The sequence below is a fragment of the Papilio xuthus genome, unplaced genomic scaffold (assembly GCF_000836235.2).
Source record: "Papilio xuthus unplaced genomic scaffold, Pxut_1.1 DF827597.1, whole genome shotgun sequence".
In the NCBI taxonomy this organism is placed as follows: domain Eukaryota; kingdom Metazoa; phylum Arthropoda; class Insecta; order Lepidoptera; family Papilionidae; genus Papilio; species Papilio xuthus.
In genome coordinates, this window is record NW_013531052.1 from 3,456,468 (window position 1) to 3,474,767 (window position 18,300).

General features: G+C 34.4%; 2 protein-coding genes across 4 annotated transcripts; one reads left to right on the forward strand and one right to left on the reverse strand.

Annotated features, from left to right (window-relative positions):
• Positions 1 to 6: 6 nt before the first annotated feature.
• MBD-R2 (PHD finger protein MBD-R2) lies at positions 7 to 8,111 on the forward strand. Of its 2 annotated transcripts, XM_013312939.1 has the most exons (17): positions 7 to 140; positions 773 to 1,005; positions 1,173 to 1,562; positions 1,817 to 1,952; positions 2,142 to 2,368; positions 2,448 to 2,885; positions 2,988 to 3,196; positions 3,317 to 3,880; positions 3,948 to 4,042; positions 4,192 to 4,501; positions 4,633 to 4,738; positions 4,829 to 5,626; positions 5,808 to 5,959; positions 6,256 to 6,470; positions 6,807 to 7,135; positions 7,243 to 7,383; positions 7,626 to 8,111. In XM_013312939.1, exons 2-17 carry the CDS (start codon positions 774 to 776, stop codon positions 7,751 to 7,753), a joined length of 4,470 nt encoding a protein of 1,489 aa, XP_013168393.1. In that variant the 5' UTR covers positions 7 to 140; position 773; the 3' UTR covers positions 7,754 to 8,111. The 2 variants fall into 2 exon arrangements, with proteins under 2 accessions (XP_013168393.1, XP_013168396.1); XM_013312942.1 differs by lacking the exon at positions 773 to 1,005.
• A 102-nt stretch (positions 8,112 to 8,213) lies between these two features.
• Positions 8,214 to 9,663, reverse strand: Prosbeta1 (proteasome beta1 subunit). 2 transcript variants are annotated; one of them, NM_001312842.1, is given in 5 exon segments: positions 8,221 to 8,292; positions 8,295 to 8,543; positions 8,815 to 8,949; positions 9,162 to 9,430; positions 9,558 to 9,580. In NM_001312842.1, coding segments are annotated over 4 exon segments (660 nt in total). In that variant the 5' UTR covers positions 9,427 to 9,430; positions 9,558 to 9,580; the 3' UTR covers positions 8,221 to 8,281.
• Positions 9,664 to 18,300: the final 8,637 nt, after the last annotated feature.

An 18,300-nucleotide genomic window follows, 5' to 3' on the forward strand; every position in this document is an offset into this window, starting at 1 on the left:
AATTGTCGAAAGTTGTAAATTGTAAAGAAAAACATACAATTCGAATAGTTTTATTGTTTTGAAAAGATTCTATGAGGCTACAGTTTTTACGACTTTCGGTGTGCTAGAACCAATTAATTAATTGGGCTACTTTATAGTAGGTAAGTTGGATTGAGAGTAGTTGGCATATAATATACAATCTTAAACGTTTCCGATAAAAAAGGTATCAATTAACAGTCTATTGTCACTCCCGTAACTCGGAATAGCATGGTAGAGCAAAATATGTATTACGTTTAAAAATAAAAAATACTCGATATTTTACGTTCTAGATACATTATATAAGTGTACGTATGATGATGAGAAAAGCTGTTAAGGGTGAAACTGTAATGATATATAAAACTAGCTGTCGCCCGCGACTCTGTCCGCGCAGGATTAAAAATAGATGTTGGCCGATTCTCAGACCTTCTCAATATGCTCACAAAATTTCATGAGAATCGGTCAAGCCGTTTCGGAGAAATATGGGAACTAAAATTGTGACACGAGAATTTTATATCTAAGATAATGTTATTTTCATGACAGACAGAAATCTTGTTTTTCAGAATTACTTTCAATTCAAATGAAAAGTTCCTTTTGTAGTAGATCATCTTACTGAAAATTTTGTACACATTCTACATTTCTAAATGTGAAGTTATGAAATTGGTTAAACCTGTAAATTTTCAGTTAAATTAATTTTTGGAAATTAAATTTGAAACATTTTATATAAAGTATAATTAAACAATTTATTCAAACATAGGATGGCAGTTAAAAAATGTTGTATTGAGAACTGTCAATCATGCTCGACAAGAACGGAAGATATTGGGGTAACATATCACAAATACCCCAAAGACAAAAGATTGTGTGACACTTGGATAGCAATTACACGAAACAAACAATTTGATATAGCAACACCATCATATGTCTGCTCACGACACTTTCGTAAAAAAGATTTTCAAATTTACAAGGATTGTAAATATGTTTTAAAGTCAGGTACATTTAATTTGTCAGTAGTTTGTTGCGAAATACACAGACAATTTCAATTATTTTACTCCAGTTTTATAAGGCTTTGACTACACATTTTTTGGGTTTTGTAGTTAATGCATGGTACTTTATTTATTTATAAAGCATATTTCTACATAGATATACTGATGTTACAGATGCAGTACCATCCATATTTCCATGGGACAATAATACATCAAACATGAATGAAACAACTTCAGATGCTGATAATGCAGATAGTGCATCATCAAGCCAAAATGACTTTGAAATGGAAAATCTGGATGCTATTAAGAAATTTATAGAAGACCAAGCTAAAGAGATTGAGGTCCAAAAAAATGATGAAATGGCTGCAGCATCAGATAAAAAGATAGATATAGAGGAGAGAGAGAGATTAAAAGATGAATTAACTGAAAGTGAAATGCAAGAGGAGCCAATAACAGTGGCCACAAGTGTAATGGATCTCATACTAAGCCAATCAGAGGTTAGGATGTTGACTAAAAAGGAAGACAAAGGTTTTGATAAACACTGCCTTAGTCCAGAAGATAAGGGTATGACATAAACAGATAAGTCTGTTATTTTTTTATTTATATAGTTTTATTGTTGCATGCCCTTTATATTTATATAGCAAGTTGTAGTGCATGCTAGTTATGAGAATAATTGATTAACTTTATAAGAATGTTTTAATTTTTAAATAGCATTAAGTATTTCTGCACAAAAATAGACAAAAATCTGTTTTTCATGGATCTTCCCGTGAGTGCTATTTTATATGGTAAGTTTATTTATAATCTTCATCTTCTTTCAGGTAGTAATATGTCTTTGTCAGTTGGTTCTAAAGTTGAGGCAAAGGATTTTGAAGAATTTTGGCATCCAGCAGAAATTATTGAAGTAGACTATGATGAAATGGAAGTGTTGGTGCACTATGAAAATGCCTCCAAAAAGTTTGTGATTTTTTTACATTCTTAATAAACGCGAAATACTAATTTTAGCGAAGTCTAAGCAGGCAGATAATCAATATTTTGTAAATGACATTGGTCTAAATTAAATGGGAAATGAGTTGTATCATCATGCTAAGAAGATTGATAGAAGAATTAAAATACTTATTGACTAATTTTGTTGTCTATTTTTAGGCATGATGAATGGATAAGTGTGAACAGTCCTAGACTTAGACCTTTAAGCAGTACTCCTATACCAACCCCATCTAATACTGAGACTACAAATGTGGAAGTTCCTTTAATAAAGGAAGAAATTAAAGAAGAAAAATCAAAATTAAAATTTGTTGTTGGTGAAAGATGTTTAGCACGATGGAGGGATAATAGAAGATTTATTGCTACTGTTAGTAAAGATTTGGGCAACGGTAAGATATTCCATGATAATTGCAAATCTGTAAACCATTGAATATAGAGAGGTAATTTTTTTATTCTTTTTTTTGGCAGGCTCTTATGAAATTGTCTTTGATGATGGTTTCCACTGGAAGTGTACAACAACAAGGATGTTTAAACTGAAAGACACAGAAAGAATTGATTCCTTAAATACTGATACATCATCATCCTCATCAAATACCCCATCTCCCATTTCCTTTGGGCCAGGTCCTAGTATGGAGACAACAGGATCACTACAAACATCAGTTTTCCATACCCACCTCTTTGATCCAACCCGTGATTATTTAGGTTCAAAAAGTGAACGTCGTGAAAAGAAACGAAAGTTGAACATAAAAGAGATATTTAATATTGGCCAAAAGAAGAGAAAGAAGCAGAAATCACCAAAGGAATCAAATGCTCCCGCACCAAAACTTATTAAACAGGAAAAACTTAAGGCTGTACAAAAGAAAATTAAGCTAGAAAATGATCTTCCCAAGAAAAATGATATACCAGGTACTTATCATTTAAATATTTAGAAAAAGCTTAACCCTCTTGTCTAAATCTTACCAGCCCAGATTTCTATGATTTAAGCTAATCTATAAATTATTATTTTAGATGCTCTGGCATCTATTATTGGTACAGTCACCAAACCAGAGGTTGATATTAAACCTAAAATAGAAATTGAATCACCAAAAGTTGAGTTGGATAGTAAAGAAGATGTTGCTATTAAAATTCCCGAGAATGTAGAAAATGTCGAACAAATGAATGAGTCAGAAGATAAGGAAGGAACAGAGGTGACTGAAACTAGGAACAGCCTTGATCCAGTAAGTTGATTAGTTTAAATGTAATGTATTTATAATATTAATACTACATGATATTTTGTAGTTTCTAATATTTATTTAATGACTTCAAGACTTAAATAAAAAATAAATTTATGAATATAGGTATTAGAAGAGGAAACAAAACTTGAAAATTTTGAAGTAATAGATGACAAGGAGCATGAAGAAGTAATCGATAGGATTAAAGAAGCCATTATCAAATTAGAGGATGGTATGAATAAAACAGAAAAGGTAGATTCACCTAAACAGGAAATACCAGAAGAAGACGAAGACGAAATTAAAGATGAAATTCAAGCAATTCCAGTTGAATTGACCGAGGAAAAAGTAATGTTACCTGAACAGTCAGAAGCAAATGATAATGAAAATAAAGTTAAAACTAAGAAAACAGTGTCACATTTGAAAAGGAATAAGAAATTAAGGTTGTTACAGGCGAAGGCAAAGAAGAAGATGGAAAAAGTAGAGTGTGAATTAGCAGAGATGAAACGGCAAGTCGAAGAGATGAGGAAACAGATAGTGAGGAAGCAAGAGATGCCAGAGAGTTTCATGTTGCCTGGCGAATGGTGCTGCAGATGGGTGAATGGACAACCAGTGGGCTCCGTCAGTGAAATAGAAAGTGAAATCAAAGTAGATCCAAACAACAAACCACATTTACCAAGACGAAGTGTTCAGGTTTGTATACTACTGCTCAGTCTACTGTTGATTTTAATATTTGTTTTTAAAAATCTTTGTTATTTAGGTGGAAGATAAGCGTTTGCCTGCGGGATGGACGAAGCATATGGTAAGACGAAGTTTCGGCAATTCAGCCGGGAAGTGGGACGTTGTTCTGGTTAGGTGAGTGTACCAAAAACTCTGATTTACATTCTAACTTGTAAAGTGATACTCTTGCATGAATATCCCAACTTTTATTACAGATTGATGTTAATTACTGACCAGTATTACTACTAATAAGTATCGTATTACTTTTTTTTTAATCTATTTAGTCCTGAAAATCGTCGTTTTCATACTAAAACTGATATGCGAACGTATATCGAGAAAGAAGCTACGGAAGATCTTAGACCTTACGAGCACGCGTTAATGGATTTCGGTATCCATTTGAAGCTAGCCAGGCGTATGGGTTGGGTCGTCCACACTGGTACTGAGGATCCGGTTACACCTGTACCAGCCGGTATGATTAGTAGCTCATCCCCACTTGTCAAGAGAAAGAAACTTAGTCTCAACAGAGTTAAGGGCATCGTCAAATCCAAAGAAAAGAAAAGGAAGTGGAGCGGAGACGCGAAGATACGTCGTATGGTAAGTAATTTTTGTTGGTCCTGTTTTATTTGACCGATTTTTCTGTCTTGCTTCTAATTTTGTTTTCTTTTATCGATTTTCTTGCTTGTTTTTGATGTTGATAAATCACGTTTATTTCATTGTCCTTTTAGCATAAACATGCTAATGCTTGTTTACCTGGAACAAGTAATGATATTTTCGATTCTACTAGTTATGATGAAACACCTCATGAAAATGCAACATTAGAAGATGGATACGGTAATTATATTTTTTATATATCCCATGGTTTTCGCTGGCTAGATGTTTTGTTCGTATGAGTTTGATTTATTTATAAAATGATATTTCCAGTTTTTGTTGGATCTTTAAAAGTACAAGTAATCGAAAATTTATTGCGCTGTCCAGCTGACGATTGTTTTAAGAACTTTAGGAATAATACACTATTGAAAATGCACATCAAACATTATCACCGAGAACTAAGGAAATTACTCGGTTCTACGCCTAAAGTTCTAGACTTAGCTTACGCTAGAACAAGACCAACGAAATTACTGATGACTAAATTGAAAAGTAAAAGAGAAAACAAAGTGATTAAAGTGAAATTACCAAAACCTATGAAACGTGTTGAAAACAAAATAGATATAAAAGAACTGGATGCTGAATTAAAAGTGGATATACCGATATCACCACCAGATTTGGGAAGTCTACCAAAGACACAAGATTCACCAAAACTGCGTAACGCTCTCGTGAACAAACCAGTTAAAAGACCAAAAGTCTTACTTCCAGTTAGAAGACTAGATTCAGACACGAATGAAAACTTTGGAGAACTAGGATTGGAAGCGAGAGGCAGTACGCCAGTTAGTGTTCCGGATGTATTGGATGTTGAAAAGTCTATATCGACTCATACAGTGACAAAACCAATAGATTTGAAAAAGAAAGATAAGAAGCGAAGAGAATTCGCCATTTTTCCCAATAATCAAAGCGAGGACGATGATTGGTTATCAATGAACTCTGATTTAGAAACGAGATCCAGTTTCCCGGGATCCGGTACTCCGGACTCGAAGACGATGGAAAACAAAACGTCCATCAATGCTGCCCCGTCCTCGGAGTCCAATGAAGATCAGAAGGAACCAATGTATACGTACACGGAGAGTAAGTTCAATTACCTGTGTTTATATCAATTAATATCCGTGTGAATAAAATTAGACTTTGCTTTTATAAGAAGTGATCTGCAAATTTGGATACCTTTGCTTTTACATTTCTTAGTTTTTTTACTTCCATTTTTTTATATTTTAGCTGTAAAGATTATTTGTTATAATGTTTTATTATTTAGCGGGCGAGCGTATAAAGATAGTGCAGATGAGGCGCGAGGAGATAATAAACTGTCATTGCGGGTACCGCGAGGAGGACGGGCTAATGGTGCAGTGCGAGCTGTGCCTGTGCTGGCAGCATGCGTTATGCCACAACATACAAAGAGAGTCCGAGGTACGCCTCCCATCATCCTTTTAGGAAATTTCCCATTTCTATTCAATATTTTTTCGTTAAGAAGATTAAAAGTAAGTGCTCATAAATATTAACTTTACCTATTTCTTGTTTTAGTATCTGGTAATTTTCCGGAGGCCTAATTTTAGTTCTCTTACCCCTCTCATAACTTTCTTATAAGAAAGGCATTGGAAGGAAAGTGGATTTGACTGAAGAGCAGATACATAGGGGAAAGTTCTTACTGTGCATAACCTCTCTGGTGTAACGGGCTATTTGTACTAAACAGTGCGTTGTATCAGGTTCCAGAGAAGTACACGTGCAGCATCTGCCTGAATCCGAAGCGTGGGCGGCGGTCGAAGCGCTTCGTGCACGATCAGGACCGGATGTACGAGGGCGTGCTGGCGGGAGGCGCGCGCCCCGCGGAGCCGCTGCGGCGCGCTCACGAGCTCGCTGGCAACCTACTGCGAGTGCAGGATGCCCTGCACGCGCTCAGGGTGAAGTACTGTGTAGCCACGTCAGTATATAACAACTATACATACTTATATTCTAAGAATTAATACTTGCTAAGCTGGTTTCCATGAGGAGCAACAGTGAAGGAGTAGGAAGTCTTACTGTTTTGCTCCATATCGAAATAGTTCAAGGTCGTCGCTTATTAAACTCATTAGGCAACATGTCACCGACGACGAGGCGAAGCGAGACGGATGTATCTATTTAGTTATCTCTTTTTCTCTCTTTCATTTAATCATGGTCAATTCGTGACTTCAACTTTCAGGCAATTATAGTTATGTTTAATTTATAATAGTAATTAAATTTAAAAGTTTTTATTCATATTATTTTTTATGTGTTTTAGGAAGAAAGACCATCCAAAGTTGTACTTATGGGCGAAAGACTGGGAGAACACAGAGTTGAATATGACACAGGAGAAATTGAACTCCGACTATTCCGATCTGAATATCATGATCCATAACATTGGGAAAGAGAACTTGCCGATAAAGACGGATGACGTCAGAGATATGGCAATGGATGTGACGTCAGAGGAGGGCGAGAGGTTCACTCAGAGGGATATACCTCTCGGCCCTCAGACTCTGCTCAGTGGATTACTTTCCAGTCCTGGTGGCACGTCCTTGGAACTGCCCATTAGTACTTCAGAGCTGGAGAGATTGGCTAAATGTGTTCAAGGTAAATGTAAACAATTTTCAATAATTGCGATGTTTAAAACAGAATATATATACTTTTTTATAATAATTATTGCATAAGTTATTATATGAAACATTTGTTCGGTATAGAACAAGGTCCCGCGGTCCGCGCGCCGCAGCCCGAGGCAGCCATAGAGAATGGCGCGTGTCGCGAGCGTCTGCTGCGACACATCCAGCGCTGTCAGGCTCTACTGGACTCACGACTGGACTCCATTGAAGCGCAGGTCGCGGGTGAGTTATTCCAGGACTGGAACCTACCCATACACAGAGGGGATATTGCTGTGCTTCCGGGTAGCTCACTTTCATATAATTTGTATACTAACTGGTGCCCGCTACTCCATCCGCGCGAAATTAAAAATAATAATAATTAGGAGCATATCTGTTTTTCCGGACTATGCCAAATTTTACCGAGATCACAGATTCACATTTATAATCTTAGTAGGATTTTTTTTTACTTGTTTATATTTATACAGAGTTGGAATCCCAAGACCCGTTGTTTGAGGATGATGAAACTGCGGAATTCTTTCCGCGCACAAAGCAGACTATTCAGATGCTGCTGCGAGATCTCGACACTATGGAGGAATTGGGAGTCATCACATGAACCTATTATTACCACATTCAGTGCTACTGACCGGCCTAGGGAGTTCTCTGAAGAGGCGACATCATAGAAATCCTGAATAACTAGCAGGAAAAGTTGTAGAGAGGAAATCTTTGGAAATAATAAAACATCTATTAAAAGTGAGTATATTTTAGGTTTTTACATCATAAGAAATTTGATAATAAGAGTGTAACAATATTTTAAATATTGTGATGAAAGTGTGTGATTTCTGTACAAAACATCTTTTGTAATTTAAACCCAACAAAGTTGACGTTTTAAGATTCGTACGGAAAATAGTATCTTCATATTTTAGTTGGATTAGTAATATTTTTTGTTTATAACTGAAGCTTAAAACTGTAAATAGGCGTAAAGTGTTAAAATAAATAATGAATTAAAAATGCTTAAAACATGTGTTTTATTTAATAAAGAAGTAATCTCTCCTTAATGAAATAAAATAATAAAAGACAGTTTACAAAAAATTTATTTACTTATATTATTTGTATCCAAAGAGCACATTAACCTTCATAGAACTTAGGCAACTGATCACCCAAGATCACACGACGTTCTACACCTGCTTCTGTTATCACGCCCAAACGAACCACTCCTCCGGACGAACCATCACGTAACATGGCCAATGTGAGAGTGTTTGTTACAAACTTAACAGCTTCATCTTTGCTCATTTTAGGCTTGAAGTTGGCATCAACATAGCCGTAAACATATGACGAACCTGACCCACCGATAGACACTGCCTGCCGTTGCACCATACCTCCGATAGGTACACAGTAGATTTGACCTAAAAATGTTATATGAAAAATACCTTTTCCAAAAGTTAACAAACAAGTTGTAACTAGTAATCATAATTCTTGTTAAATAAACTGTATATTTTATGAGTTTTTTAAGATTTTGGTATTTAACCTCAACAAATTGAATATTAATTTCAAAATACATCTTTTGTTGGACAATTGAAAATGAACTAACTCTCTGATTACATATTTCCATGAGCACATAGAAAAGATTAGTGCTTCACCTGAACTTAAGATGCAATAAGTGCAGTGAAAACATACCTCCTTCCTTTTTGTCCCAACCAGCAACTAAGATACCAGCCACTAGGGAGTCTCGGTAGTTGTAGCAGAGCTCACGAAAGATTGCAGCAGCAGTCTGCACTAGTGGAGGTTCACCGAGCTCCATTTTATGGAAGTCTACAAATAAAAGAGTACATTTGTCTCACCAATGAAATAAAGATTAATTTTATCAATAACATAAAAGAGCTTAATTACAATAAGTTTAAGTTTATTTTTGTGAACGGAAACAGAAAGAAAGACGCAGGTATTGGTAGTAGTTTTGAATATTTATGCAGCAGCAATGGTCCCATATTTGGCATCATTTAGGAGAATTATTATGAGCTACTTACTCAGATGGTAAGTAACAATGTCGGCGATGGCTTGAGTATCAGCAGCAGAGCCCGAGCGACAACAATATATGTGATCAGTGATTTTTGTTAGTTTGTCGGTTACTCTGTTTGCTATGTAGGCGCCCGTGGTTGTTCGCGAGTCGGCACCAATGACAACACCACCGTCGAACTCGCAAGCCATGATTGAGGTGCCCGTGCTGTGGGGCGCGTTCATCCATTCTGGTATGCAAGGATCCGCATAAGTGTTGCTCACTGAAGCCGCCATTTCACTGAAATTTCAAGTTTTGTTAACTTTAACGATTGATTGTTATTTTAGTAGGCTACCAATGTGATAGTTGTCACATTAAGTATTTTATCGGTGAACTGGAATATGAAATTTATGAAATATTTACTTACATTAGATGAGTTTAATTTGAATGTTTTGTAAATTAAAACTTGAAAGTCACGATTTGGTTTTTAGTTGCGGTAAAATGCTATCATGCTGTCAATGTCAACGACATAAGTTTTGGTGTTACCAGATTTAATTTTAAACATATTTCTAATTCGGTAAATGCAATAGGAGGTTTTCACAAAAAATACTTATTTTGTGGTTTTAACCTTTTACAGTAAAAAATGTTTTTAAAATTACTGGAGTTTTACGTGCACATATTTTTGTTATAGGTTGTTTTTTCGGTGTAATACACAAACATGTAGCTTTAATCCTAAAAATGGCAATAGTGCAACTCACGACTGCAATTTTGTTTTTTTCATTCACTTCGCTTATAATATACATGTTAACAATTTTATATTTTGGGCTTTAAGTTGTAAATATGTAATCGTTTCTATTTATTTTTAACAAAGAACATTTTATGCTTATTACACTTCTCTTTACATATTTGCCACCTTACATTTTGCGTCCATTGCTTAAAATTATAGATAAAATATTGAATATGAACTGATGTGTACGTTTGCTTCGTCTTTGTATACTTTTCAATCGATTATTAAAAAGCATGACATGGTTTTGTCAGACATCGTTGCTATTCTAATTATAAAGCCGTTAAAAGCTTTTCCCTTTTATATTCCTTATGTAGTGCTAAGTTACGCTACCTAATACGATTACTATAGGTATATTTTTTTAAAAGCGAAGAATACTTCTTTATGGACTTTTGCTTTTTGAGAATATTTGTAATCGTCATTGTCAAATGTACCGTTTCCTATTTGGTTTTGGCAAACGTTGTTGTAACCTGAAAGGAAATGCTGCATCATTATAGCGTGGGTGTTCGCCACTCATTAGAACTCCTTGTCCCACCAACTATACCAGTTAACAAAAAAAAAACTTACAATTTGTTACGCGCCATTTTGTACGTCATCCCAAAAACGATGTTTATTTAAACGATATAAAAGAACATTCCGTATGAATGGGCAGCAGTTTTTGATAAATCACCTTTTTATTCGACATTTATATTCAAAAGGAATATCGAATTTATATTTATTCATGAACTTTGCGATTCGCCACCGCTTTTCAATGTGAAGGGATGACAGGACACACGCATACGCTTCTTAAAAAATCTTTAAATTTTAAACCAATTTCTATCTACATCTTGATACTTGGTCATAATTACTAAAATAAATATAATGTATTCGAATCTCCAGTCACGAATTAACCAATGTAGTTATAATTGAAGCTAGCTTTTTACTTAAAAGAAACAGAATTAGGATTAATTTTTCGCCGTGACGAATGAACAAGGATTTTCAATGAGGTTAATTAGACCTTAAAGTCTGAATTCTCGTATTATTTCATGACAAGTTTCCACATACTATTTTCTAAATAATTGTAACTTTCATAACTTTAGGGATTGCTGTTTTTTGTTGTTGTAAGTTTCTTGCGACCTCAAGTATCAAAATGAACTGTTACAATGCGCGTTGCACCTCTGCAGTAAGTAGGCGTATTATTGAGCTCGACCCGGGCTATGGAAGTGGCTGTCAATCGTACTTGAATAATGACGCGTGCGGTGGCAGCGCATTGTCGTCTATTTATTTTATTCCGTCGACTCCCCCGCGGATCTAGACAATGGCCAGATGTTGATATTTTTTTCGATATTACAAAGTATTTTAAGTCGCCATTCGACTAGAGCCTTTGTCACCGGTTCATGCTTCCGTTGGATGTTCAGTTCACCCTAAGTGACCCGCAATACTCGTTAGACGATATCTTTGACGTAAAATTTGCGCTTTTGTTGAAATCACTGTCTAGAAGGTTTTGACAACGTATATTAACATCTACTCTCTTATTTGTTTAACCACTATTGATTTAATACTAGGATTAGGGATTGCAAAGCAGGATCTCGCAATCGTTCCGAACAAATTTCGGCTCTGGGAGATCTCGCGGTATTGCGGATCCACCTTTTATCTACTCAGCAACGCGCTTTTCGAGATACTTGCCGTTCATTATATTTTTATCATCTGAATTATACTCAGCCTGTTTCGCGCTACTTATGTATAGTATGTCATCTATCAGTTTTAGCTTCATCACTATGAAGCTAGAAAGGGATTAACTTAAACACATCGTTTTAAATGAATGAATTGATATTGACAAACATTTGTGAATTAAATTTATTTATTATGAAAAATCGTTGTATAAATAAAATATGTAAAAAGTGAAGCAATCATGCAGTTCTAACACAACTACTAGTTACTATGATGTAGTTGCAATTATCTTATATCTTTAAATGAGCAATTCTTGAATATATATATATAGAATTCTTGTATTGTATATATATATAATTGGAATCTCGGAATCGGCTCCAACGATTTTCAAAAAAAATAGTATATAGGGGGTTTCGAAGGCGATAAATCGATCTAGCTAGGAATTATTTTTAGATAATGTCATTTTATTCGTGTTTTATCGATAATCAACTGAAACATAAATTTAACTTTTTCTATCGGTAAGATCGAAAAATATTATTCATATTTCATCATTTTATTAGTAATTCGTACTTAAATATAATTTCCGCAAAACATAATTAAAAAAAATACCGAGCAAAGATCGGTCATCCAGGTACTTACCTTAAAACGTGTTCGCAGTCCAAATAGGTTATTTGTAAGCGTGTTATTCTGAAAAACAAATTCAGGTCCAATGTGTCCCTAACTTTGTAGAAAGAACACGTTCAAGAAAATCTTTCTAGCTCATATAATTAAGTCCTGGCAATGCGGGAGGTTTTAATTTAACCTTTCAAGTGTTCAACACACTTTCAGGGCTGCAAAGTTATGAAAAGTTCAGAAAGTTAATAAAACCTTTTCAATTCCGGTGATATTTATGTATGTTAGGTTAGGTTAGTAAACGCTTTAAAATTATAATTCAAATATGTAGAATATATTAATTAATTTTCAAATTATCAGTAATTATAAAGGATAATTTTCAGGTATTTCGTTTCAAAATGGAACGTAGAAAACTGTTGAAAAAGGAACGCACAATTAAAGTTATGTAGCCTCTAGGAAACCATAAATAGTAATTACTTATCAACACATCCTATATAATTTACTTGATTTACTTAAAGTACGTCTGTAAAGACCCTTATATAGGCATTCATTCACAGTTTGAATCAAAGGCGTTTTTTTTCATCTTCCCCGTGCCAACAAAGGTACTTCCTATTATATAAATTTGATACGATATTTTATAGAGGAGCATTGTATTGTAGCCACGCGCCAAAGCGCCTCGTTGGGATTTTTGTATTATTTTTTTATGTCGCTGGCGCGAGCTACGCCGGGCGTAGGGGACGGTAGGGGCCGGCAGCGGCGACGGGGGACCGCAGGGGAGGCGGACCCTAAAAAGTTATGTATTTTTTCTCCTCTTTTTTCCCATCGACTTGATGAAACGGCGAACGATATTGATCCAGCTTGCGTTGGCAGTTCTCTAACGTTATATCTCACATTCGGACGCCATTTTTGCAATATTTGATACTTTCTCTTTCTTAAAAAGTTTCAACTACTCCCATATTAAAGATGCCTCTTGTTAAAAAACGATTTCGATAATAAAACGTTGACAAGGTTGTCTTACGCAATCTTTTATGTTTTAGTATTTTGTCAAACATTTAAAAGAAACATAAGAAACATTAGTGCGTTCAAAAACAAGTCAATAAAGGCTCTATATTACTCTACAGTAGAAGACAAACATTCAGAAAAAAAAATCAATAATTCACACGTATAAAGAGATGAAAAATATATCATGATTACATAGAAAATCTTAACTAATGTAACATTCTTATTTGCCTGAGAGATGTTGACCATGGATCTATAGTTTTAACTGAAATCTATTATGTATTATATAAAAAGATGGAATAATTATATTTGCGGGGGTGTTTTTTTGTAGGGCAGGTGTGTCACGCGGTGGCCGGCGCATGTCCATCCTTTGCGTGTCGACGGGACAAGCTGCCGTGGAGTGGGACAGCGACCATATTGTATCCACTACAGGATGTTCCTGATTTTAAAGTATTAATTTTCACTATATCAGATGTTAAAAATAATAGTTTTTATTACGATTTAGGATTTACAATATAGGGATTACGTTTACGAAAATAGTATAGATTATACTTACTATAAGACTTAGATTATGCATAAAATTGTAATTTCCTATGTTCCATAGGTTATTGAGGTATATTGGATATAATCCTTCACATTACTTGACTGTTTAATTTGATAGAATGCCCTTGCCTGACCTTACACAACTTATAACTTGTAATAAAGAGTGAACAATAATGGTTCTAACTTCAAACAATAAACTACGTTGTAATCACTGATACAAAGTGTGGACCTTGTGCTTGTTCACCTTTTCATTTGTTAATTCAAATAAAATACTTTTTATACGAATATTATTGTATGTAAAGAAATGAGTGGAAATTTCCACGCCTACTCACTTCAAAATTACAGTTGTCCAAACACATGTTTTACAGAAGCGTTACTTTAAATATTTACTTACAAGTTTACCGAAAAGTATTTTTTGCGATTGCGTTTTTCTACGATCTAATTATATTTGTGATGATTAATACATAGTGGTCGAAAAACGTTTGAATATAAAAAGCCGGGATTTTTTTGTTTTGCAAATGCACAGAATATGTAATTAAATCATCCTGTATAACCCGAAATAGAAAATCCCCGATAAATACGCGATTTAATTTTTTTCCAACAAACTCGAACGTTGTCGGTCGTCATTCACTGACACAATTCCAAGTACTCTTTTGGGGTCACTTTTTGGGGATTATTTCGTATTGTGATGCTGGAGTCGAAAAAGTATTACAAAGCTCTAAAACCCTGTTGACTGACCGTATGGTTTTTTTTGGAGGTCTACGTATGGGGGATCGATTTCACATCTTGATGTTCGCTCGCGCTGAGTGGCCGGAAAATCAGCTACCAACTGATACTGATCTTGAGAAATAAAGATATCAACTTTGTTGGCTCGTGAAATTCGTTTATTCCATTGTACTTAAACGTTACAGGCGCGTGGCTAGCAGCTGCTCACTGTTAAGTTAGAATTTACATCTTGATCTTCATCGATTTCAATCAATGTTACCTTATTTGGTTATTTAATTACATGGTCGTTAGCCATTTTAATGTACGTCAATAATGTAGATTTACGAATAATTTTTCCGAGCAACACTCGCTATGACTTCACTCGGATAGCTTACTCGTAATAGGCATTTGCAAATGTGGATGTCAATGAGCAACGGTCACTTGGTTATTTTGGCGAATTCCGGTGGCCGCGTGCTCGTTTGTCACCTTATATTAAAAAAATATACATAGTGAATACGCAATGATTTTCTCCTGCTGTATATCAGACTATACGTGTAGAGTAAATCTTATTAAATAAATAAACACAACGCATTAATATATGCTTGAAATAAGAACTAATAAAAAACATTCATACATAACTTAGATATTTTAACTATCGATTCTATGCTTACAATTGACGTTTGCTGCGAAGAAGCATTCTTTTAAAAGTATACGCATGTCAAAAGTCTTTATAATCTGCCAGTTTCCATAACACGAACTGGAATGACATATTTGAACGCCTTTAATTCCACATAACTGTCGATTACCCGCGAATGAGGCATATTTGTTTTCTGTTTTTAGATTGTACATAAATTGGGCTTCGTAAATAATTACACAATAACGACGATACGGTTATTACTACGAAATTTGTTAATAAACATGTCTTTAGCTTTAAAATAGTCACACTCTAACGCCGATAAGTATTATGTACATTTGTTACTATCACAAATGCACAAATAAATGCTGGCGCCAATAAACAAATTGATAATTCAATGCGTAATAACGACTGACTTTTGTTAAGGTAATTATGTAATGATCGTGTTTTAAAAAAGTCTTTGTAAAAAGTCCCCCAGCTTTTTAAAGTATACGATGCGGTAATTGAGCTTCATTTTTTTAAACGAGGGGTCTTTTTATGGGGGTTGTTTGTTGACGGAAATATGAAATTGGAGGTGTTAAAACAGGTTAGTTTTTTACATTACAGGTACAGGGTGTAATAAATTCGACGTGGGTGAGCGGTTTTTTTAGGTTTCCACATAGGTTATCAATTTACTTTTTTAAAGCGAATTTTTTGATGCATGGATGTTTGTTGGAAGGTATCCCCAGAATGGATACATGGATCTCGATGAAATGCTATGGTCCGAGAAATGTGTACTGTTCTATGAGATACGTTCGATTCTCATGTTTATTTCATAAGTCCTCAACGGTTACCACCGCAACACATGAAATTAAAAGGCGTAGAGATAAACGTTTTTTTTTATTTTGCTCAGATGATCTCGGGGTTTAAAGCCAGTTTTATATATAATAAAGTTACAATAGATCGGTAGTTGTTTTTTCACGGTAATATCATACGATATTTGTTTACTATTAATAATATAGAACCAATTACATTCAATTTTCCTACCTGTTAACACATGTGTAACCACAAACTAACCACGGAAATACAAAACATCACCTGATATTGAGACCGCAATGAAAGTTATTATAGTTTTTTATTGTAACAAAAAACCACATAACTTGAAAAAAAGTTAAAATTACAAGCTCCAATGCATTAGAGGGGAGACTTTAAAACGTGTAACTAAATAATTTGTTTTTTTTCCCGCAGTCGCGTGTCGGTTTTTACCGCGGGGCGGGCAAATGTCAAAGAGCTTCCGGCATTGTGTTGTTACCCTCTTTAAGATTACAAGAATTAAAATCAAATTAGTATTAAATATTACGAGACATTCTCTATGTAAATACGAATATTATATTGTTTTCGAATTTAATCGAGAGAATTCAAAATTAGTTTTTTTGCAACTATAATTTTTTTGGAAGATGAATCAGTAACTAAGAATTAAGTTTTCATTTATCTTTTTATCTTTTTAATTTGATAGAAAATCCTTGCTACTAATATAATATGGTAAAACATTACAAACTTAACTTTTTTTTACCGTCTGTCAAAGAATTTAATTCTGAGACCAAACGTCCGCGTGTAAAGCCACTGAGCTGTTTTTCTCTTATCTTAATTTAATCTTTTCGGTAAAAATATTTATGACAAAAGTACTAATGGTTTTAGAAATAAAAAAAAAATTGATTATTGTACCGGCAACTTTAAGACGCAGTTAGAGTTACAGTTAGAAGTCGCGTGAAAACAGCTAAAGTATTGAAAGCACCTAAAATTAATACCCATTGTCCATTAATCAAGTTAAAGGATTTTTCTCGCAAAAACTGTCGTCGGTCCCCGTTGACTAACCCTTTTTTATTGAATGTACCGTTCACTCGGTTATATTTGTAACAATTCTTTTGTCTATTTTCTAAGCTTTTTACGACAGTCGAAAACGTCGGGTGGTATTCCTTTGTCGTCTTCCAAAGCAATATATTTGCATATTCAGGTCGGCAGATTTGCATTCTGTAAATGTCGCACCATAGACGCTTTACTTTTTTTTTTAATTCTACCGCGTTTGTCACAAAGAGTTAAGCAATAAAATGCAAATCAGCTTTAAATTCTTACTTGTTTTATTGATTTTACATTTTACGACGTTTTATTTTTCGTTTCGGAGATTTTATGTAAATTTTGTAGTGAAACTTTATGACGAACGGTGTGATTAAAAATTCAATTTTTATTAGTACTATTCCTTAATTGTTTTCTTTGAACAAGTAGGTAACAGCTTTATTTTTAACTTTTAAAGTATTTAAGTATCACCAATTTGATTTTCAATAATAATACTAGCGGGATCAAGCCTACGAAATCATCGTATTGTAGACATCACCTTCTTATAAAGTCTCTAGTACTTATCGAAACACGTAAGATACATACAATCTTTTGCAATCCTTGTTATTGATGTGAAAGCAATTAGGCTTCAATGCAGCTTCAATTATAATAAATTTCTAAGATACGGAGTTCTAAACGCCAACTTTCGTTAGTCGGAGAGGCACCTCAAGAAGAAGAAGACAAATTTAAGCTAATATTCTCATCTAAACTTAGTCCTTATTTATGTAAGAGGACTGCTAGTTGATTATGTGGTGTACGTGACAGAAAAGAAGTAGTCACTCGTAAACACATATCCCATATTGACAATGCTAATGTTTGTAGCCCAAATAAATTAAATAATTGCCTCTGGATATAAGTGAGGGCAACTAATATGTTTGCTTATTGATAAATATTTTTTTATACTCAACGTACTATAGCGTGTTCTATGACAAAATTGTCATGCGAAGTAGAAAAAGGATTAAATTTGCTACACATTTTTCCGTATTCAATAATAACCGAACAAAGAAATTGCAAAAGTATGACAAAAAAGTTTTTTGGTATACCATTCGAATTTCTTTACGGGCTGAATAATCTATAAGAGATGTGTTTTTTTTTAAATCGATCACTGGAACAACATTTGAAAACGGAATGTGCATGTGGCTGTAAGGGACAGAGCAAGCAGGTAGATACTTACTGCAGTTTTTGCATTTCCTCTCCACACTTTTTACAATAAAAACTTTCTTTTAAATAAATAATCCCGACATTGCTTGACAGGACTCAAAATAATTTCTAAGCGGCCAGCATTCGTTTCAATTTTTTTTCTGTGTTTTTAAAGTAAACATGTAAAGATGTCCGAGTGTCTGAAAATATTTAAATATATTCATCTACCAT